Source organism: Patella vulgata, chromosome 2 (assembly GCF_932274485.2).
Source record: "Patella vulgata chromosome 2, xgPatVulg1.2, whole genome shotgun sequence".
NCBI lineage: Eukaryota > Metazoa > Mollusca > Gastropoda > Patellidae > Patella > Patella vulgata.
The window spans coordinates 78,562,161-78,587,315 of NC_065880.2; the positions used below are offsets into that span (position 1 = coordinate 78,562,161).

The following is a 25,155-nucleotide window of genomic DNA, read 5'->3' on the forward strand; positions in this document are numbered from 1 at the left end:
CACCCTGGAATTCAATGCCACAATGACTGTAACATTCAAAGTCAGAGTCGTGCAAATCTTGGGTTGGACCCCCATGATGATCCCAAGCATCACCTGCATTCCATGCGGTAGCTATTGGTGCGTTTGGGCGTCACATGTAACTGGAAATGTTTCTTCTGTTAGGTTCTATAGTGACTTTTTTCGTAGTCATTTGCATATTTTAGTATTATGCCCCCAAAATCAAATATCCCCTACTTTTTTTGAATAGTATACTACTACTACTACTACTACTACTACTACTAGTACATTATTTTAGCATTTAAACAATATTTTATTTATAAACGAATGGGAATGAGCAACAGGCTTGAAACCTATATCAGCTCTTTTCATAGATAAAGAGGAATATGTTATGTTATGTGGAAGTGTATTTTGCACTGATTTTGAAATTAATTAATACTACTACAACAACCTGTACAATACTATTATAATTTCTTGGCGTGAATTTATAGTAGCCTAAACATCCCTTTAAGTTTCAAATTAATCAATCTTCATTAAGAGAAAGCAAGTAATTATCAATGAGTTTTTCTAAAACTAGACAACCTTTCTACCTGATTGGAATTATAATCAGTCCATTAATTTTTTACTTGGTTGTATGGATTAATTAACCCAGAAATTCTCTTCCTGCTAACCTTGTCTGATTACATATTAAAACAGATGATCGACATAAAACTTAGGACGTTTTTATTAAACATTAATGAAATGAACGTCCTACTGTTCTGCTCCTATGCTGGGCTAATGAAGACGGACATACGCCATACAGTGTGCTATGAGGGAAATTTTGCCCGGGCAGCGGCACTATCGCCTACTCTTATATCGAATTCCAACTGCCAAGGAAAATTTTACGTGCATTCCAATGTATACACGGGACCTCGGTTTTTCGTCTCATCCGAAGGACTAGACAGCTGTCCTTGTCAGGCCCTCCGTCCTGCCTCCCTGAAAAGCTGGAGGAAATTTCTCGGCCAATGCAGGGATCGAACACCCGACCTCCAGGCTAGCGAGCCAGCGTCTTACCCACGTGATCCCCCAAAAACATTAATGAAAGCATTAAATATAATAAATAAGCTTCTTGACCCACTTTGGTAATTTTCACAAAGTATCAAATTATTTAACATTTAATTAAGAAACATAACCATAATATCAATAGTAAATAATCTCCCGGCTTCAATTCAATCGGATTAAAGAGGAATTCATCAAAAGATTTTGACATAATTTAAAGCGTATGTGCGTAATTTGTATTTTCTGGCAAACAAAACACGAAACATCAAGGTTAGATATTTTCAGAATAAAGCGGGATCCCATTAAAAGATTCAGCAAAACGCATAGTGGTACTGGCCAGTGTTGACTATATATTCTATATCGTTTGAAGTGAACTCCGAATATTGGCATACTTTCAATTAACCGTTGTTTATACTGAATGAAATTCAACAATGTTATACATGTAATTTAATATATTTTAAAGCGAATATATATGCTCTAGCTTATTTAGCTGCACGGTGGTATTGGGTTTACAATATCATTTATATTCAAGGACTTATATTCCCTTTGAGATCCTACTTTCATCATAATGTACAGGACCTGTTTTGACACATTTGATCAATTTTCCCAAATTGGGCCCAGCACCAACTTAAAAACTTTTCCAGGTAATCTGGCAGAAGGGTTGCTAGGTGTGGCTATTTTCAGGTATTAATCAATTAGTTATTGTGAAGTAAAGCAAATGTTTGCCTTAAATATGAATGAATATAGATCTAGTAAACGCCATTCATATCCTGCAATATATTCATATCCTGTAACTTCGTGCTTCCCAAATGGGGCTCCCCATTTTCTACAACCGGTCCGGTTAATGTAGATTGCAAGGAATTCAAGAGAGAGAGGGAGAAATGGGGTTTAACGTCCACTCGACACAAACCAGGTCATTTCGAGACTTTCATATGGTTTAGTTTTACTTCACTAATTCGCTTGCGCGTAGGGGTCGTTAGCAGTGGGGTGAACTGGAGGACCCAGAGAAAACTCATGAGGATGGACAGCGACCCTACTCCTTGTCACGTACAACCGGGGAATCGAAACCACGCCAGTTGACTCAATGACGGACCTTATGATACAACGCGCACGCGCTAACAATTCGGCCATCCACCCCTTTAACCCACCTGCCCCGCAAAGGGATTCAAAATCCCTCAGATGACGAACAGTGACTTTAAAGCATGTATCTAACCACACAGTACGATTAATTAAATATTGGAAAATCATTTCGTAATAGCCTTTAATGTTAATCATGGCAGTGTGATGTACCAGAATTAATTCATGTAGTAAGCTTTTGTTTCTCTGACCTTTTTAAAGAGAGAGAGAGAAATGGGGTTTAACGTCCACTCGACACAAACTAGGTCATTTCGGGACTAACATATGGTTTTTAATTTTATTTCAATAATTCGCTTGCGCGTAGGGGTCTTTAGCAGTGGGAGGAAACCGGAGGACCCGGAGAAAACCCACGAGGTTGGACAGGCGACCCTACTCCTTGTCACGTACAACCGGGGATTCGAAACCACGCCTGCAGTTGACTCAATGACAGACCTCATGATACAGCGCGCTCGTGCTAACCATTCGGCCATCCACCCCCCTGACCTTTTTAAAGCAGACATACATATATTACATTTAAAAAAGAACAAAAGTGTTAGTGTCCATTAGTATCTTGTAACACTGATTGGTTGGCCTTTATTATTATTAAAGTTACAATTTCATATTTTCTAAGAAAGTCAAAACATAAATATGTCTATGTCTTTTGCTCAATGGGTTGTCAACTCACTATTATACGATCATAGGTGTCATTCTCACACTTAAAACTCATTTACACCGGAAATAATAACACAATTACCTCCCAATTACCTCCCTTGTTTTCTATTCTCCACCATGGAGTAGCTATCTTCAAACGTTTAAATTTGAAGATGAAAATGATATTTTTGCCAATTTCTCAACTGGCAATAGTGAATTATAGGATTAATAGGATTAGTCTTTAACAAGGTAGGACTGTTTATAGATACCATCTATTTTAAGGCTTTATTTTAATAAATTTTAAAAATATAATTTAAAAATATGAAAATGCAACTTTAAAATAATATTGGAAGGTATTCATTATGAGTCAAAGGTAAATTTCAACCAAAATGACGGATGTCTACCTACAGGTGCTAGGAAAGTATAAAGAGTCTTCAACTCGTGCAGAGAGTTATTTATGATGTTCGTGTGGACGAAAGTGTATACAGTAGTAATTTATATTACTCCCTTATAATTGATGGGTGTCGAATGAAGACAACGGAAGACATTATTTGTAGTGCGGAGATTAGATGGCCAGTTTGACAGCTTATAACGTCTTTATCTGGTTCATATGGCCAATTTCCCAGTCACTCAAACCCATCCTTACCATTATTAGTGATTTAAGACCAAAAAGAAATGAAGTGTTTCGCACAGAATTATAGGAAAAATGTGTTTATTAATACATGGTGTAAAGAGAGATAAAATAAGTCTTTTGTCTTTCAAGAAAGTCGCCCAAGACAATCACAACCGTATCCTTAAGATACGTTATGTAAGATTTAGATAAAGAGCGGGCCGTTCATTGGTATAATAGTTCAAAAATAGATAATGTAAAATGATTATATTGTGCGATGGTGGAAATTTTGCCTATGTTATTTCGACTTCCAACTGTCAGGGGATCTTTTGCGTGTACGTAAAGATATTTCCGGGACCCCGGCTTTTTATACTATCCGAATGATTGGACGTTGTTCCATACCAGCCGCTTGTGACGCGGGATGGGGGGGGGGCTTATCAGTGGCAGCGCCTATTTTTTCGGGTGGTACGACAAACCGTGTTCACTTTGCCAAAATAATCAGTTGGGTTGAATATAGGTAAACCAGTCGAAAGAACTTAATGTTTCTGGGGTTTTTTTATAGCATAGTCAATGAAAAATAAATGAAATGAAATGAGTTTAACGTCATAATTTTCTGCACCGACTCGGCTAATGAAGTGTGCTATGGGGGGGGGGGGGGGGGATTTTGTCCGGGCAGTGGCACCACGGCCTACTCTTATATCGAATTCCAATTGTCAAAGAATTTTTTACGTGCACCCATTGTGTACACTGGACTGAACGATTATACACTGTCCTTGCCGGCCGCCTTCCGCTCTGTACCACCGACAAGGGGAAACCGCGCCCATAAGTCAATGATAAAAACCACTATATATATACAATACTGAAATACATAATTTGCTACCATTTCAACGTATTATAATTTCAGGAGTCTCTAGCGCTCTGCTTACCCAATAGTACGTTAGCTACAGCTTAGTAAGGATCGCGCTATGTAGTTGAACTGTCCCGTAGTGATTCATCAGACTGGTCATGGACCAGAAGCACCACAAATGATACTGTTTTCAAGCTCCATGTGTGCTACTTAGTCTCGATTATCTAAAAATAAGCGGGCAATTGAATTGAAATGAAATGAGGTTTAACGCCCTGCGTTTTCGCGCTGACTGGGCTGTAATGAAGACAGAAGAGGGTAATAGGCAGTCCTTACCAAAAATAACTATAACGTGACAATTGGTCGCATTTCAGACTGCTTTGCCGGTTTCACATTAATATTTAAGTTTTCAAAAGGTCATTATGATTTCTCTTTTTCAGTTCGGAGCCATTATGCGATGCCCTGTTACCAAATTCATAACACATACCACGTCACATATATGTTTCCTTACATTGTTGTCTGCTGCTACGTTTCGTATCACAGAATCCGGGGTTTCTATAACGACGACGGACGAGCTGGATGACGCTCGTTACAGCCATCTTAGTAAAGATGAAACTATAAATAGTTTGTTAAAGGAAACATTAAGGCCGGCTAGTACACTTATAACACATGTACAGATTTGTATAGTATTTTGGATATTAGGTAAGTATTGGGATTTGTAACCATTTTGTTTTACTTACCTATATTACAATTTCCCAGGCCTTTAATTGGAAAATGGTGTTCAATGCTAACACCGACCCAGACTCAAAAATATGTCCAAATTTGTGATCATGGACATGACGGATTGTCAATCTCAGATGATATGCAGCGGATTCATGAGAAGTCGGTTGCCGGCGAACCGTAGTCGTCTATTCGCCCACAAAACGGTCATTGTCGCCGTCTGGTTTTGTGTCTGTATTCGTAATTGACTGATGACCATACCAACTGGACAAATTCTATCCAATCAAGATAATATTATGAAACAATATAAATAAATTTCCTGAAGTATCATCCATTTATTACCGGTCTGTTGACTTGTATTAATCCGCACTATGCATTATTATTGTATATTACAGGTTTGTTGACTTGTATTAATCCGCACTATGCATTATTATTGTATATTACAGGTCTGTTGACTTGTATTAATCCACACTATGTATTATTGTATATTACAGGTCTGTTGACTTGTATTAATCCACACTATGTATTATTGTATATTACAGGTCTGTTGACTTGTATTAATCCACACTATGTATTATTGTATATTACAGGTCTGTTGACTTGTATTAATCCACACTATGTATTATTGTATATTACAGGTCTTCTGTGGATTGAGTGTAAACAAGTGTATAACTCAGGGGCTCGATCTTATGTAACAGATTATTATAATTCGATGGATTTTAGTGTCTTATCAATGTATCTAGCATCTTATGTCCTCAGGTTCTTTACAGAATATAAAGTGTCGGAAGCTGACAGGTACTCGCACTTTCTAATCATAGCAAAACTATATAAGCATTTTTATGATATTCATTCACATAAATAGAGAATCTCCTAGTCATTTATTTTTATATCCAAAAAATATCAACACAAGTCCGATCTGATTAAAAAACAGACCTATATTTCGTTTCGTTTTTATTGTTTTCGTTTTTTTTTTATACTTTCGATGGCCTCTACTACATGAAGTTCTGACCAGTTGTGAGGGAGGTCGCGTCAAGGGTCATACGAGCAGATTTTGACCCTATGACGTCAGACAATTGATTAACCAATCAGCGTTGATGTTTCTAGTGGGATACCCACAGTTCCGTGCATCGCACGCCAAGAACTCGCTGCAACATACCGTTTCATTGGCTAATCCCTCATATCAACCAGAACGCAGGTTATATAACAACTCTTCCAGATCCTATAAATCTTGAACTATAAAAAACGAAACAAGATTGGATCTGTATTTTAAATGAAATGAAATGAAATGGAGTTTAACGTCCTACTGTTCTGCTCCTAACCTGGGCTAATGAAGACGGGCATACGCCATACAGTGTGCTATGAGGGAAATTTTGCCCGGACAGCGGCACTACGGCCTACTCTTATATCGAATTCCAACTGCCAAGGGATCTTTTACGTGCACGCCAATGTGTACACGGGACCTCGGTTTTTCGTCCCATCCGAACGACTAGACAGCTTTCCTTGTCAGCCACTCCGTCCTGCATCACTGACAAGGGGGAACCACGCCGGAAAATCTGGATGAACTTTCTCGGCCAATGCAGGGATCGAACACCCGACCTCCAGGCTAGCGAGCCAGTGCCTTACCCACTTAGCCACGTGATCCCCCGGATCTGTATTTTAATCAGCTTGACATAAATCAATAATGTTAAAAAGAACGAGGCTTATTGGCCGATTGTTTTTTGTTTGTTTTGTTTTTGTTTTTTTTTTTTGGGGGGGGGGGTATTTTTTTTTACTTTATCGACGAGTGTTGATATTTTTTATATCAAAAAAGATGAGAGGTAGATTTTATTTATCAACCAACCCTTTTTTACACGCATAAATAAATAAATATAATTCTTTTCGTATCAATCAAATTCATTTAAAGCGATATCTCCACTGTAGAAATCACCGAGTAGAATATGAAAGTTATCACACAAACGCTATCTACCATAGAATGTGTTTTGAGGTGGTAATACATGTTATAGTATATATTATATACAGTACATTAAATATCAGTGTTGATAAACGTATAGACTATTTCTGTAAAAAGGCATAATAAAATGGACGATTTAAAAAAAAATTATAATGCTTAATGTGCAATTATCAATTATCAAAATCAATTTACAATGTCTCGACAGTCAGATTTAGTTATATATTATCATAATACAAAACTAGGCATGGCCAAATGAATCTGTAGACTGTGACGTCATTGTCATAGCTGATGACCTTAATTAAATTCAGTTTACTTCCGGATCCCTACACCTAGGGAATCTTGACGAAAACATGCAAATTGAAACACTCTTATTCGATTCTGGACTACAAAACGTTCACAATAAGTGTCATGGAAAAGACGCAGAAATGGAGAAAGAAAGAGTTGCTATAAATAGACGAGGTACTCGATTGAAAACTGCGCCAAGTTTTAGTTTAAAAAATGTTTTGATTGTAAATTCATTTGACGGAAACCGCGCCATATCTTAGTTTAAAAAATTATTATTTTAATTCTAAAACCGTAATTATGGCTAATGCAGTATTTAATGAACAAATGTCAGTTGTCTTTTAATATCGATGAAAATCGATTAATGTGACTTGAGTCAGCCGCAGGTCTTAAAAGTTGAAAAAAAAATATATATATAATGTCTTGATTCTAAATTGCGGTCGTGGTTTCGATCCCATGTGTGAGCGTATCTGGTTTGGAGATAGGAATGCCTACTTAACCTCGTGGGTTTACTCCGTGTAACCCGGTTTTCTCCCACAGGAAAGGCCCCTGCGCGTGCGCTAAGATAATAAAAATAAGGCAACTCGTCTGCGATATCACTCTCGGTGGAAGTGGACGTTAAATACCACGAAAAATAACTGATTCTAAATTTATTAAAGAAAATCCTATTTTTAATTCTTAGTTCCTAAATGCTGGTTTAATGAAATTTGATTTTTTGTTACTATGCTTTTAATATCGAGTGTAATCGATTATTTGATGGAAGATATAGTGACAGGTCTAAGTTCTAAGGAAAAAAAATGTTTTTGTTTTAAGCTTCTGAAAAGTATTCGTTCTAGATCGAATGATGCACTCGAAAACAATATCAATTTGAATTTTTCAGACTGACACATATCTTCCCTTTTTAGTGGAAACATCAGCGGGGTGCAACGTAACTTCCTGTAGCAATTCCAGCAGGGGGGATTATTCAATGACTAATAGTCCAGTGCAATATTTTTTAAATTGATTCCATTACTTGATATGAAAAGATCTACCCACGAACAATAGCCAAAATACATCCATTACTACTACTCGCATATGTAAAACTTTGTATACAATAATATGTGAATTGAAAACAAAAACAAATAAAACATAAACACTTAAAAATGACAGGTGACATATTTTGATAGTAAACATCGAACATGGATTCGTCTTCAACATTATGTTGTTAATGTTATGTCTTCTTTTTATTTAGTTTTTATTATTGAAAAAGTCATTTAGATTTTAAGTAGAAAATGACACATATTGGCAGATCATATACAATGCTTGTAATTGTATAGCTGTGGACATTTTGATAGTAATTATCAAAATTGGATTCATCCCCAACATTATATCATTAATGTTATGTCCTCTTTGTCTAGCTTGTTCTTATTGAAATAGTCATTTAAATTTTTAGTGGAAAATATTGACAGGGCATACAATGCTTGTATAACTGTCGACATTTTTTAGCCTTTTATTATTTAAAACGTTATTTAAATTTTAAGTGAAAAATTGCGCGTCTTGATGTTGCATATAGCTGTATATATTTTGGGTGGGATTTTTAATATCTAAAAAGTAGTTTAAATTTTAAGTAGAAAATGACATATATTGGCAGAGTATGCTTGTATAATTGTGGAATTGGGTCCATCCCCAACTTTATGTTATTAATGTTATGTCCTCTCTTCTATTTTTTTACCCGTCTTTATTATCCCAGTTGGTTCAGAACAGTAAGATGTTAAACCTCATTTCATTTCATTTTTTTTTTTTCATTTCTAGCTTTTTATTATTGAAAAAGTCATTTAAATTTTAAATGGAAAATCATACACATTGACAGCGCACACAATGCTGGTATAATTGTGGACATTTTGTTGGGTATTTTTTCAGTTATTTTAATGGCACTTTAAGAGCCAGAGAGCTACTTATGCAAGGAAACTACACCTACTTCAATATATTAAAAGCTGAAATTAAAGATCCTAGAAATTCTCCTTATAATTATTTTATGGAGGCATGTAAGTGTTTAAATTATATTTTTTGCTAAAACGCACACATACATCTTAATTGTCTATTTTTTGTAGCGCAACAACAGTGATGTGCTGTCTAGTTAAAATGGGAACCGCGATGGCTCAGGGGGTAAGAGGCTAGCTCGCTAATCGGGAGGTCGCGTGTTCGATCCCTGCATTGGCCGAGTGAATTGGGTTTTTCCGGCGTGGTTTCCCCTTGGCGGTTTTGCAGGACGAAGGGCCTGACGAGGACAGCTGTTTAGTCGTTTGAGGTCCTGTGTACACGTTGGCGTGCACGTAAAGACCCCTTGACAGTTGGAATTTGATATAAGAGTAGGCTATGGTGTCGCTGCCCATAGCCAAGTCGGAGCAGAACCAGAACAGTAGGACGTTAAACCTCATATCATTTTATTTCTGTTTTTAAAAAAACCCAAAAAGCAAACAAATGTTTACACTTATTAGCCCTCTAGCTAATCCAGGAAAGATGGGTTTTTTTTTATGTTTTTAGAATTATATTATGTGTATGGAAATTCATCGATCATTATAAGATTAGTGATTTTATTACAAAAAATTGTGAAAATTTAATTCTGATAAAATCGGTATATATTTTACATTATCACTGTAACCCCTTACCCTAACCGTAACCCACACTCCACATATGACGTCATATGTGCTAGACCGTCTCCGATCTAGCGTTCTCCTAGAATAAAGCATAACGAAAAATTAGACAAATTAAACGAAACGAAATTGTAATCTAATCTTTTTGTTTTACAAATACAACACATTTTGTAATTGTAGAAAGGCGGGGTGATGTAAATATATTTAAAACAATAGTTGAGAAATACGATCCTACAAACACTTCGGTAAAATCATAGCATTTGCTACTCTCCGTGGTCTCTTCAGTCACCCGTACATTCTTTCCGTCATTCGTAAAAAAAACAATTTAAAAGCAATTCCAGTGACTATTCTCCTTTTAAATGCAAAGGTTAAAAACTGTGTATTCATATTCCTACGTGTAATATAAAAAAAGGCTTGAGTCAAGAGGAGTTATATTGACTAACTGTTCATGGCCATGGTTCCAACTTCTGTCCTAATAGTCATTGTCAACAACTCTTGTGTTAGAAATAGACATTTGAATGGGGGTATCAATTCTTCTCTCTTGCTTTCGAGTAGACGAGCGTACCAAATACGTTATTTTTTTGTATTAAGTACCTGGTAATTTGAAATTAAATATATTATGACAATTTGAATTTGAAGAGTATGCCTTAGTGCTACTGTTCGAAGAAACTTCTCATGATAGCACACTGCATGGGGGTATGACCGTCTTCATTAGACGGGATAAATCCCAGTTCATTTCGTTTTTTTATTTAAAAAGTATAAAATTATGATACCTAGACCTATAATATTTCCTCTTCCTCGGTTGTACGTGACAAGGGGTAGTGTCGCCTGTCCGACCTCGTGGGTTTTCTCCGGGTCCTCCGGTTTCCTCCCACTGCTAAAGACCCTCTACGCGCAAGCGAATTATTGAAATAAAAATTGAATCATATGTTAGTCCAGAAATGACCTGGTTTTTTTCTCTCCATATATATATATATATATTACCTCTGGGTATTTAGAATTAGTCGATCAAACATTCGTGGAATATTTGCATCACTTTTATTTTATTTATTTGAATTCAATTTATTCTTCGTAGACCAGGGATATAAAGAGAAGAGCCATTATTGTGTTCGAAGCCCATAATGATGGCTAACTGATGTTTTTACACGGTCTCCTGGTTGCCCGTGGCCCTGTTTTATTTGAAAGGTTTATTGTCGTACGAGACTGTGTCTCAGGAAACAAGATCGACCTTTGCGTCTTAAAGAAACATGTTATGCCATTTCATAATACCGTTTAAAAACGGTTGAAATAGCAGTCGAAAACCTTATTATATAAACCTCAATCAAGTGAATAGGTCTGAAGCTGACAACGTTCAGCAAATAAAGCTTTATTATGTCTGACGACCGATAACTGTTGCTTTTATCAGATGCAGTAATATTGGCAATGTTCGGAGGTTACATGTTCATGAGTATCCTTCTGATTCCTCTCAAAGAAATGGCTGTTTAATTCAAGTAGCTTAAGCCCCCGACGTCCAATGATAGTTTGTAATTTTAGGTAGGAAAGACATCGATTAGGCAAATAATTCGACATTCAAATCAATGAGCGAATTCAGCACATCTTTTGATGACGTATTTCAAATAATGGCTGTCTATCAAGAGTGGGTGATGAACGGAATTATGGGACGATTTTGTTAAATATTTTAACAAGAGCTTTCAGACTCTTTCCAAAGATCCCATTATTATGTGATGCTAATGACATATAAAACAGATATATATTTTGTGACCCCGCTCGTATAATTTAGACTTTTAATTTGTGATTTAAATATACCGATCACCGAAGGTCTGTATTAGTTTTAAAGCGAAAGGTTGGGGGGGGGGTGGATGGCCGAATGGTTAGCGCATGCGCGTTGTATCATAAGATCTGCCATTGAGTCAACTGGCGTGGTTTCGATTCCTCGGGACAAGGGGTAGGGTCACCTGTCCAGTGTCCAACCTTGTGGGTTTTCTCAGGGTCCTCCGGTTTCCTCCCGCTGCTGAAGACCCGTACGCGGAAGCGAATTATTGAAATAAAATTTAACCATCTGTTAGTCCCGAAATGACCTAGTTTGTGTCGAGTGGACGTTTAACCCCCTTTCTTTCTCTCTCTTACCAATATTGTACTTGAAAATGACACGAGAATCATTGTAGATACGTATCTCCGAATAAATATACAGTAATTGTTTTCCATAGAACTCTTGCTGTTTAATTTATTCAGATGAAAATCATTTAAGATCTTTTGACATATAAAGTCAGTTATCGTGGTCAAGAACGTAAATCAAGGAAGAAATTCGTGCAGATTTTCTTTTTTAAAAAAAAACATAACTTTTTAGAGCTGATCTAGATAAGTGAGCAAGACGCGGACTCGCTAACCAGGAGGTTCGGGATGCTCCCCTGGGTGTCCTGACAAGGACAGTATTCGTTCGAATGGTACGAAAAACCGAGGAACCTGTGTACATTTGGGCGTGCAAGTAAAGACTCCTTGAAAGTTGGGATTCGAAATAAGATTACGCCGTAGCGCTACTGTCAGGCACATATCCCTCATAGTACACTGTATGGGGTATGCCCGTCTTAATTAACCCGGTCGGTGCAGACAAGTAGGACGTTAAACCCCATTTTATTTTAAATACTCTACGTTACATGGTCACATGTACATTAATACAGTTGTTAAAAACATAAAAAGTAATTTGTCTATAAAATGACAAGAGCCTTTGTATTTTATGTCATCATATAGTGGTCATTTAGACAGATTTATAAAACATTAAATGAAAATGTAACTGAGTTGTAATTCGAATTATAGGAAATAAATGAGATAACAAAGACAATATATGAGGTCTAATTAACCATCTGTATTTTATATAAGAATGAAAAGTTTGAAGTTTGTTATTAAATCTGAAACACGGGTATTCAAACTATCCCGAAGCTTGACAAGTATTCCAAGGTCAAACGCTGCAACTTTTTAAAAACTCTTTCTAAAGATCCCGAAGATTGACAAGTATTCCAAGGTCAAATGTTGCCAACTTTTAAAAAAACTCCTTTTACGGATCTCGATGCCTGACAAGTATTCCAATATCAGACGCTGAAACGTTTTAAACTCATTCTACGGATCTAGACGCTTGACAAGTATTGTGATGCCAGGAGCCGAGACGGTTTTAAACTCTTTCTACGGATCTCGAAGCTTGACAAGCATTCTGGTGCCAGACGCTGAAACTTTTTAAAAACTAGACAAGTATCCCGATGCAAGATACTGAAACTTTTTTCAAAACTTATTCTATGAATCATTTATAATTTGAAAGATAAAACAATATAAAAGTACCACGTTAATTGTTGACCTTTCCAAATAATCGAGAAGTGGTATCAAGTGTTCATTGTTTAAGCATACACTGTTCCGAACACATTACCTGTTACTAATTGGAGCGATAGTTTGGACTTTTATAATCGGAAGTTGCCCCGTAGAGATGATAACCTTCCAACGAAAAAGTGTCACGACATACCGCCTTTAAAATGTTTGAATTTTAATTTTATTTCGTTTATTTTAATATAGAATCGATGTTCTTGTTTTTTCAGCTCGCTTTGCCTGGGAATCGAATGATCCTGAAATAGTGTCGGATGTCTTGTTTGCTATAGCTAATGTTCTTGTTTTTTCAGCTCGCTTTGCCTGGGAATCGAATGATCCTGAAATAGTGTCGGATGTCTTGTTTGCTATAGCTAATGTTCTTGTTTTTTCAGCTCGCTTTGCCTGGGAATCGAATGATCCTGAAATAGTGTCGGATGTCTTGTTTGCTATAGCTAATGTTCTTGTTTTTTCAGCTCGCTTTGCCTGGGAATCGAATGATCCTGAAATAGTGTCCGATGTCTTGTTTGCTATAGCTAATGTTCTTGTTTTTTCAGCTCGCTTTGCCTGGGAATCGAATGATCCTGAAATAGTGTCTGATGTCTTGTTTGCTATAGCTAATGTTATCAGCTTTGCTCGAACTACCTACCTCATGCCCGCCTTCGAGGTGTTGGGCCCGCTTCAAATCTCGTTGGGGCGTATGATTGGAGACATCACTCGATTTATGGTGCTTTTTACATTGGTGAGTTAGTTATCTACCTTCTTACCCATATTGACTTCCGTCATTTTGAGACTACCATTCGTTTAATATTCTTTTCTAAAGTCACACAAGGTTTCCTTCCCTAATAGTGGTGCAGGATGGAGGGCATGACAAGGACAGTGTATAGTCGTTCGGATGAGACAAAAAACGAGGTCCCGTGAACACTTCGACGTGCACATAAAAGACGCCTTGTCAGTTTGAAACAGTAGGCCGTAGCGCCACTGTCCAGGCAAAATTTCCCATCATAGCACACTATATAGTCTTCATTAGCCCAGTCGGTGACGAAAAGTAGGACGTTAATTAACCCCCCATTTCATGTCATCATGTAATTGCGAACAATATTATTAATAACTTTCTGCTTATATAAATTATTTCATATACACACAGCTGGCTGTGCTTATGTTTCTTAATTAATGTGGCCATTACTTACTACCTACATGTATTGTTGCAATCGGAAACATCCGTTCATTTACGTCCCTAGCTGAATATTATATCTTTCTGCTTATATAAATTATCTTCATATACAAACAGCTGGCTGTGCTTATGTTTCTTAATTAATGTTGCCATTACTTACTACCTACATGTATTGTTGCAATCGGAAACATCCGTTCATTTACTTCCCTAGCTGAATATTATTAGCGGTTTTTAGATAATTGTTGCGTGTGGGTGAAAGTGCTACACCTACCTGACAGCATTCATCTATCTCTTCTTCTATATTGTCTGGCCTGTGTCTAGATCACTCAAAATTATTACAGACAATTTAAAAGCACTCTCTGATCTTAAAGAGGTGTTAGTACTTGGGGATCTTCGCTGTTTACAGATAAGTCAAAGTTATTTCAGACAATTTAAATGAACTAACATATCTTAAAGAGGTGTTAGCACTTTGAAGATCTTCGCTGATTGTGGAGTGTGTAGGGGCGGGGGGGGGGGGGGGGAGTACCAGGCCATTGTTGAAATATACACGATTTAAGATCCAATTTACAGGTCGTATAAATATTGCTGCTTGAGATTTGGTTTAGCCAAGCTTAACATTACTTTTAAATTGACATTGTTAAAAGTTAATTATATGTTTTTCTTAGGTGGTAATTTCCCTGAGAATTACTGTAAAATGTCATTATTCACTATGTTATTACATTTGTGATAAACTCTCTTTAATATATGTACTTTATAAACTAAGAAATGAAATGAAAAGAAATGGGGTTTAACGTCCCACTGTTCTGCTCCGACTGGGCTAATGTATACGGAGACACGACATGCAGTGTGTTATGAGGAAAATCTTGCCCGGACAGCGGCAATGACTATACGTTTCTCTTGCCTGACACCCCGTCATTCACCTCTGCCAAGGAGGAACCACTCCGGAAATTCCCGATGGACTTTCTCGGCAAACACCGGGACTGAACACGGTACCTCCAGGCTAACTAACCAACGTCTTACATCAACCTTCTCCTTATTTCAGGTTCTATTTGCTTTCATGGTTGGTCTGCACAACCTCTACTGGTATTATGGCGCTCAGAAAATAAAGATGGAAATGAATGGGTATCATGTAACAGTACACGCAGCTAAAGCATTCCAAGGGTTCGTATTATTTTATTGTATTTTTGGGGGGTTGGATGGCTGAATGGTTAGCACGTGCGTGCTGTATCATAAAGTCTGTCATTGAGTCAAATGGCGGGGTTTCGAATCCCCGGTTGTACGTGACAAGTATTAGGGTCGCCTGTCCAACCTGTGGGCTTTCTCCGCATCCTCCGGTTTCCTCCCACTGCTAAAGACCCGTACGCGCAAGCGAAATATAGAAATAAAATTGAACTTCGTGGGTTTTCTCCTGGTCCTCCGGTTTCCTCCCACTGCTAAAGACCCCTACGCGCATGCGAATTATGGAAATAAAATTGAACCATATGTTAGTCCCGAAATGACCTAGTTTATGTCGAGCGGACGTTAAACTCCATTTATCTCTCTTTATTTATTGTATTTGTAAGCTACAGTCCCAGCAGGTCATTTGAATAGTCAATAATACAGTTTAAAGCCATATATAGTCAAATTCATTGATTCAGAAAGTATTAAAATCAGTCTGTGAACATAACTTATGACCGTATTGATTTCTTATGTAGCCAAAGCCAAGCTATTATGGGCTGTCTACTGGGGAAATTTTAGTAAACCCGTACGTGAGACTTATGCGTCACTTGCGTGTTTTCGACACCGTAGAAGATCGCAAACTTGCCGTAGAGACGTTTGGTCCTGCCCATACAAAATTTTCACCCGGTTTCTTGGGCTGGCCTGCGAGCTACCAAACCCTACGACCAGTGCGTGTCAAAACACGTACGACGGGTTGTTAGCTAGGCTTTAGACAAATAAGGTAACAATAAAAGTAAAGAGACTTTTTAGTTTGTCAGTTGTACAGGGGTGGGGGGGGGGCTAGGAGCGGGGATCTAGTCATTTAGATGGTACGGTAACCCGAGGTGACGTGTACACATTAAAGTGCACGTAACTGAACCCTTGACGTTTTGAATAGGAATTGGATGCGCGCGCTGTCCAAGTAAAATGTGCCACATATTACACTATATGACGTACACCCGTCTTCATTAACCGGCCGGTACAAAAACGTCAAACCCCATTTAATTTGATTTCAAAAGATTAGACAAAAATACCGTCGTTAGAATCTAAGATATTTACAATCGCAATATTCCAAACAAATGCATTATATCATTATTTACGGTGAGTTTAACTTGTCGTGTAATATGCAACAATTATGAAAGGTTGTGTGGTACAATTGCATATAAAAACCATTATCCAATGTCGTTTTATAGTGCTGTACATGCCTTTGATGATAATGCGTTTTTGATTACAGAAACCATCATAGAGGTTATCCGTCGTTTATATGAATCATTTCACAAATCTATAGAATGTATTTATACTCCAGTCTTTTAAGAAAAATTGTTTACACCCTAGTCTTTTATGAAAGGCTGTTACAATATTAATATCTAACGCCTATCTCTGAAACTGGTTTTAAGATTTCATCTTAGATTCCTTTGGTGAGTCTTGTATCTTCATTCCTTAAGTTTCACTGAAGTGTTAGACACGATAATTATCTCAGAAAGAATCTGACAGTAACATGTTTAAAACTTGTCATGTTTGATATCGGTATTCAGCGATCGAGAAGGAACTGTTCTTGCTGCAAGATTCCTTAAATATTTTGCCTTTAAGCGAGAGAGAGAGAGAGAGAGAGAGAGAGGGGGGGGGTTAACGTCCACTCGACACAAACTCGGTCATTTCGGGACTAACATATGATTCATTTTAATTTCTATATTTCGCTTGCGCGTAGGGTCTTTAGCAGTGGGAGGAAACCGGAGGACCCGGAGAAAACCCACGAGGTTGGACAGGCGAATCTACTCCTTGTCACGTACAAGCGGGGAATCGAAACCACGGCAGTTGACTCAATGACAGTCCTCATGATACAGCGCACACGCGCTAAAAATTCGGACATCCAACCATCCAACCCCCCTTGCCTTTAAGCAAAGGATCGTATACACCATATACAATTAAGAAACATCATACAATCCTTTAATTTGCAATAAATAAAATAAATTCTACACGTATGTTTAATACCTGTATGATTATTAACATGTTTCATTATGATTTTACATGCGGGGTGGAACTGACAGGTAGATCTAAGAAAACTTGTTCCGTTGTATCATTAAATACTACTAATGTCAGAGAATGTAGGCTAGTTATTTAATTAAACTGTGGATTTATTGACATACACAACGAAGCTTGAAAACCATCTTCGAATAACCGGTACCCGTGCGTGTACATCCAATTATCACTGTAAATTACAAGGTGGCGTATTTAAATGATAGGCGTGTTCGACGATGATGGGAAATAAAATGGGTTTTTAACGTCCTCCTGGCCTGCACCGACTGGGCGAATGGAGACGGGCCTACGCCTTAAAGTGTGCTATGGGTGAAATTGTGTCTCAACAGCGGCGCTACTCTTATTCCTATAGAATTCCATCCGCCAAGAGTTCTTTTATGTGCACGCCAATGTTTTTGTTTTGCACCATCCAAACGACTATATATTGTCCCTTGTCAGTCCCTCTGTCCCACACCACTGGTAAGGAGGGGGGGGCACGCCGGAAAACCCAAAGGAACTTTCTCGGCCACTACCGTTAACTAACCCAAGACCCCCAGGCTAGGTAGCTAAAGTCTTACTAAATGGGCCACCACGGCTCCCGACGATGATAGGAAACGAGCCTAGATTTAGTACCAACTAATATGAAACAGATGATAGCTGTATGTTGAAAGGATTTAAGTGGTCTATCCAACTTAAGAATATTATTACTAACATATTGGAGTTTATATAAATACAATCTATTTATTTGTATCCTTTAGATTTATTTTAATCTAAATTAAAGCCAGTTCCTCATTTGTCGGGCCTTCTGGGTTAATAAACTTCTAGAAAGACTTTGAAAAATGTTCCGAATACTCTGGAAGTCTACACTGTGTAGATGCACTATGTAGGAGCTAATGCTGACTATTGCAGATCTCTTTTGGCCTCGAATGTTATATAAATTACTAATTAGACATTCCTTCACATGGCAAGCCCATGATCAACTCTCTAGTTCATCGGATGGTTGTGATTTTGAACGGATCAAAACACATTCGCCATTTAATAATTTATTTTAAAACTGGAAAATCGAGACTATGTTTCTTATCTTAACAACGGTTGAAAATCGCCGAGACTATCCTGTTCTTCAAACAGTCATAACTTGGTTCAGAATGAATTTATTTGACTGAAATTTTCAATCGAGATTCTTTGTAGTTTGAAACCCTACTGCTTTTTGACTGGAGATTTTCAGTCCGATTCCAGATACATGAATCGGGAAATCCTTGGACGTTCGCGGGTCAACAACAGAGCATGTCAGTCATGTCAGAAATCAAATCCATTTTTCTAAAACTGTTCCTGAAACACAGTGGGTCTAGATCTTGTATCACATTAATTATTCAATCCCCAAGTGGTTGTTGTTGTTCTTAGTGTTTAACGTCCGCTTCCCCTGAAAGTGATATAGCAGACAAGTTGTCTTATTTTCATTTTTATTATCTTAGCGCACGCGCAGGGGGTCTTTCCTGTGGGAGGAAACCGGAATATCTGGAGTAAACCTACGAGGTTGAGAGGGTGCCCCTGTCTCCAAGACAGATACGCTCACACCAGGGATCGAAACCACAACTGCAAGCCAGAGGTGACCGGCCAGCTAGAGGTTGAAGCGCGACACACTAGACCCCTAGGCCATTCCAAGCCCCGAAAAACCCTAAGCCTTGAGTTTTGTTTTTATACTTCAGGTTACGTCAGACGTTTTTCAGTTTATTTTGGTCAATGTTCGGCCAAGTTAGTATAAATGATATAAGTGTTAAACATCCTCGACCTGATGGTGGTAAGTATTATATACATATACTTATATTATATAGGATTTTGTTTACTAATACACTATTTTATTAGTATATTCTATATTTGACGTATATAGATCGGTTTAGCATTAAACCCCTTTCACACATAACGAAGACCTCGCTTCGCCCTTATAGACCATAGGCCAAAGCCATATTTTTGCCTCATTTTTATGGTGAATACATAAATCATATATCAAATTAAAGGGTAGGATATCTTCTAACTAAGCATGTAATGTTCTCCTTCCTATGTATGTTCACTAGAAAACTAACGATCGTGGTGAGGTTGTGGTGCAATGCGAAAAAACAATAACATTAAGTGTGAAGGCTACTACGTTCACAGAGATCTCCCTATATCGGCCCTGGTCCAATCGTCTCTCAGCCACGATCTGGCTGATTTGTTTAATTCGTAGCGAGGTCGTGGTGTATGTGTGAAGGGGTCTTTAGGGAAAGTGCGAGATACTTAATTATTGATGAGATTACCTTTGATACGAATTTAAATCAAAGCCCATTTATGCTTAAAATGAATTAACAATATGGCTGCCAATAAAAATCTAATTTCAAGCTTATTTAAATACTTCGCCAAATTTATAAAAGTGAATCTAAATGTATTATCTGAAAAAAGAAAATAAACAACCGTGGCATGCCAAACTACGTATACGATGCTCCAAAGAATAAGTTTGGTAATGTACTAACTAACTCAAATAGATCCATTAGGTTAATGTAACAAATGTGTTATAGACGCACCTGTCAGTCAGGTTCATTTAAATACCTGTTTAATTATAATCCTTATCTCTTGTTAAATCGCTCTATAAATAAATCAATTTGCACATGAACTATTGCTGTGGTCTTTTCTAAAAAGCTTGTTGAATTTTAGTCAGGTGCATGCATTTTGAATATTGATCTAAGGGGTTGTTATTGCCCCCATTTCTCTCTCTTTTTTCATTAAATATTTGAAAATAGTTCAGGAATCATGAATGTCTCTCAGCATTCCTTAGATGAGAAATGCCATTTGGAATTTTCCATATTCACCACGATGGGAGTTATATATAGAAGTATGTCAATTTCCCATGTTCATCAAAAGAGGTGTTAGAGAAGCATATTATATCAATTATTTGCTGAGAGATATTCGTTTATTCTGTCCAGAATTGACTCCTTAAAGGCTTTTTCTGTTGTTCTTACCTTCCCAATTTCTCTTTCTTCTTGAAAGCTTTAATATAGATATAGATTTGTTATTATCCTACAAGTTACTTGGGCATTAGTTGGAATTTTGTTGGTTAAAATGCACATGGCTTTATAATCAGGACTGGATATAATGGTATTGGTTTTACCTGTCACTATATCAGACAATAACGAACTAGTTCCTGACATTTTCAACTTAGTGCCGGACATATATTAATAATATCAATGACAGGCACCTGAAGGATTGTGCGGATTTTACCTGAAAAAGTCTGATTTTGTTTCTGACAATGTTTGTGCCAGGTGCCTTATATCCAGGCCTGTTAATTTATAATAAAAGATATAGAGCTATACATATGTTAAGGAATGAAATATCTAACAAATTATATGTGTGGGTTATTTGCAGTTCGTCAATGTGTGTCTATAGATCAGGACCACAGTAAAATCTTGTGTACTGACGAGAACCATGCGGGCAGTGATTTTTCAGTACCAGGTACTAACGCATGTACAGTAGATGAACTCAATGTTATTTTTTTATCGATGTTATTCTAGTAGCTATATACTGTGTCAGCTTATCGCCCTTCTCTTCACACTGTAAAAATAAAGTTGTTCAATATACTCGTTTTACTCGTGTTTTGCGATTGAGAAACATAGCAATATACTCTTAATGTTATGAAGCTGTTTAGGTGTTGTCTCAGTTGATTCGGCAGCTCAGTGAGTAAGGCACTGGTTCGGTAATTAGGAGGTCCAGGGTTCATTCCCGGTGTTGGATGGGGAAGTTCCTCAGGAATTATCAGTAAGGTTTCCCCTTGTCAGTGATGCACGGCGTCTAGCCATTAGGATGGAATGAAAAACTGAATTCCTGGGTACACCATTGGCAGTTAGCAATTTAAATAAGAGTAGACCGTAGTGCCGCTGCTGTCCAAGGAAATTTCCCTCAAAGCACACACTTTATATCATATGCCCGTCTTCATTAGTCCAGTTGGTGCTCAGCCATTCCTAATCACATATGACATTTCTATTAACACTTTATTGTTCCAGTGTGAAGAGACAAAGATGATGATACGAAGTGTAATTGTGAATTGTTAAATGTAAAAAGAAATTTTTGAATCGTTATTAATATAATATACTGAAAAATAAAAACAATCTCCTAGCTTATTGTGGTTTGTGCTGTTATTGTTTTGCTGTAGAACAGAGTAGCGTGTACGCTATCATCCCCCGTATATAAACTAAAATACTGACCGGAACTGCTCGAAATTGTTTCCATGAATAAGATGGTTCTTCATTAGACCGTTTGCGTCAGCCTCTTGTCAGTAAAACCCACAATATATTGCTCTTTGAATTTCAATTCGGTACCCTTACATGAAAAAAAGTGAAATTATGTACCTTCAAAAATTCACAGATGAGGCTATGGATAGGTGGGTGGGAACGGAAGTAGGTTCAATAACGTATAACATGAAAAATATTGTATTGTATCTTTGAAGATGTTAGTACATATTGACCTTTGTAAAAGTGTGGCTTTAATTCGCATATTCAGTTCGTTATCAAACACGATTTTTGATTGGTTTATATCAAACCAAAGGTCGTCTATCCACAAAGCGATTTATCTTTCACTCGGTGATTTTTTCACTATGGCACATGCGCAATACGTCGGTTGGATGTCATATAACGTGAAAACAAATTTCAGGAAAAGGAATCTATCCTATCGATCCTACTTTTTCAAACCTCAATTTCATGGTTGGATGGTCTAGTGGTTTAACGCATGTGCGTGAAATGATAAGATCTGTCATACGATTTCCCGCTTGAACGGGTTTCCCCCCACAGCTAACATTGAACCATATGTTTAAATAAAATTGAGTCCCAAAATACCCCCCCCCCTTCTCTCTCTCTCTCTCTCTTGTGTCGAGTGGACGTTAACCCCCTCCCTCTCTCTCCCTCTCTCCCTCACAAAGTTCGGAAAATCGCTTAGTGGAGAAGGGCCTTAATACATCTAGTATAGCACCACCTTTACCAAGTGTGGCTCACACAGTAGTTGACGAGGATAAGGTCAATATGAACTTCTAGATAAAACCCAACATCGCCTCGTTTAATTTAAGATAAGCGTAATTGTAACGACAGGACGATATACCCACTACTACCCAATACCACCCAATACTAACTAAATTTAAGTATTATGTTAGTTTTTCACGATAATGGAGTAGTATTTGGTATTATTGGTGGTAGTATTGGGTATTGGGTGGGGCGGTTTATTATATACCACCCAATACTAACCAATACCAGCTAATACTAACTAAATAGTAAACATTATGTTAGTTTTTCACAATAAGTTAGTATGTGGTAGTGTTGGGTAGTATTGGGTAAATCGTTCTGTCTGTAATGTAACCCTTGTTAAGTGTTAGCAAATGGTATATATGACTGAGGATGTTGTATAAAGCATGATTCAACTTTTTATTGTATTATTATAAAATTAAAATGTATTAAAGTATTAAACTGAAAATCTTCGACGCTAGTGGGTTAGATCCTCCAATTACACGCTCTAGGATTTTGATAGTCTCTTGTATAATAAGATTACTGTTACCAAATAAATTCTGTTAAATCTCCAGAGAGCCCAAACTGTAAATAATTGTTGTCAATTAACTATTTCATTCATTAATCAAAATCGTTCACGCTCTTCGTCCAACTCTGAATTCGGAAGAGCTCTCTACAAGATGTTCAGGTCCGCATTTGAATGGCTACCTTAGATGATTAAAGAAGCACAACAAGGTTAAACATTGAACATCTTGTTAACTTCGAATGAACATGTCAATAAATTGTCAACTAAGTTACGTCATTCAATTTAAGTTAGTTAATTGAAGTGGAGTTCCAGGAAACCACTACTAGACTTGTGTGTTTTTAAAGATGGATTCTTGATAAGCCATTCAGTTGGAAGTTAGATAGTCTCGGGCACCCAGAAACTCATGATCTTCAATTTGTCTGAAAGATAGAGACCAGAGTTTGGATTGTTTTGTAGAATTTGTTGTTCATAAAATTCCTATAATTGTGTTTTTTCTTTTATTTTTCTACAGTATATACATCTGGAAGTCGTCATCTAATAGAAGAGAGTAGTACAGCCATTGTAGAAGGTGTTGGGGTGTCGTTATTTGGTCTCTATCATGTTGTGATTATTATCGTACTTATCAACATGTTGATTGCTATGATGAGTCACTCGTTTGAGGATATACAGGTCTATAATACTTTCTAATAGCTTTTTAAGCTTCTTATTCTACTATGTTGTCAAACTGATTGAAATACAGATCTATATTTCGTTTCGTTTTATTTTTATATTATCGATGGTCTCCAAATTTTGAACTATAAAAAACGAAACGAAATAGGATCTGTGTTTTAATCAGATTGCTGTGCTGTTAGATTACATTTCGTTTCGTTTTACTTTTATATTTTCGATGGCTTCCAAATTTTGAAGTATAAAAAAAGAAATAAAATAGGATCTGTGTTTAATCAGATTACAGGAATATTTCATATGCATTCACTAACGGCGTGATGCTAATATGTCACATCTGAACTCCAAATTCCCGATTAGATCTTACTTCTTTGGAGGGTGGCACCTCCTTTTGTCTATGCAACTGATACAAGACATAGTATGATTGATCATGTACTGGAGACCATAAATTACCATAATGTTCTCTAGTCAATAAACTTGTAAGATAGCCCATACTAGTGTTTATCACAGATATGCAAATTGCTGGCACGCCCCCCTAGATCCTAACTCCCCGAATAAAGGAATTCTGGCTGAGTAAATACAAAGCGCCTCTGAACACATTACGTAATAATAATGCAGTATGATGTGTATTAGCACTGTATAATTTCACGATATATAGCGAGAGTGTGAGAGAGAGAGAGAGAGAGAGAGAGATGGGGTTTAACGTCCACTCGACACAAACCTATGGTTTAATTTTATTTCAATAATTCGCTTGCGCGTAGGGATCTTTAGCAGTGGGAGGAAACCGGAGGACCCGGAGAAAACCAAGATGTTGGACAGGCGACCCTACTCCTTGTCACGTACAACCAGGGAATCGAAACCCCGCCAGTTGACTCAATGACAGACCGTATGATACAGCGCGCGCGTGCTAACCATTCGGCCTTCCAATCCCCCATGATATATAGCAATTAGTCATTTGGGAGAGACACTAGGTTTCAAGACAGTAATCCTGTAAATAGTTGTTCATAAGTTTTGGTGTGTTTGTTTTTCTTAAGATGTATTAACACAATCGCCATTTAATAATGTAATTTAAAAATGGATAATCGAGACCTTCTTTATTATCGTAACAACGGTAACAATGACAATCGAGACTACACTGTTCTTCAAACGGCCATAGCTTCGCTCAGACTGAAGTAATTTGACTGAAATTTGCAAGATATCGCCTTTTCATTATTTATTTTTTAACTTGTATAGTATAGCGAGAACTGTCAGCTCCTTATCGAGAGAGAGAGAGAGAGAGAGAGAGAGAGAGAGAGATGTGGTTTAACGTCCACTCGACACAAACTAGGTCATTTCGGGACTAACATATGGTTTAATTTTTTTATTTCAATAATT

The 25,155-nt window shown here is 37.3% G+C and overlaps 1 protein-coding gene across 3 annotated transcripts in view; it reads left to right on the top strand.

Annotated features, from left to right (window-relative positions):
• Positions 1 to 25,155, top strand: part of LOC126811755 (short transient receptor potential channel 7) — a 164,377-nt gene that overhangs the window by 129,297 nt on the left and 9,925 nt on the right. For 2 of the 3 annotated variants that reach the window (XM_050537642.2, XM_050537641.2), the window contains exons 6-13: positions 4,697 to 4,958; positions 5,615 to 5,771; positions 9,109 to 9,233; positions 13,748 to 13,932; positions 15,407 to 15,525; positions 19,284 to 19,375; positions 20,971 to 21,057; positions 23,630 to 23,787. In XM_050537642.2, coding sequence (XP_050393599.1) covers positions 4,697 to 4,958; positions 5,615 to 5,771; positions 9,109 to 9,233; positions 13,748 to 13,932; positions 15,407 to 15,525; positions 19,284 to 19,375; positions 20,971 to 21,057; positions 23,630 to 23,787 — 1,185 coding nt within the window. The remainder of the gene's footprint in view (positions 1 to 4,696; positions 4,959 to 5,614; positions 5,772 to 9,108; positions 9,234 to 13,747; positions 13,933 to 15,406; positions 15,526 to 19,283; positions 19,376 to 20,970; positions 21,058 to 23,629; positions 23,788 to 25,155) is intronic. The other variant, XM_050537643.2, reaches the window with a different exon arrangement.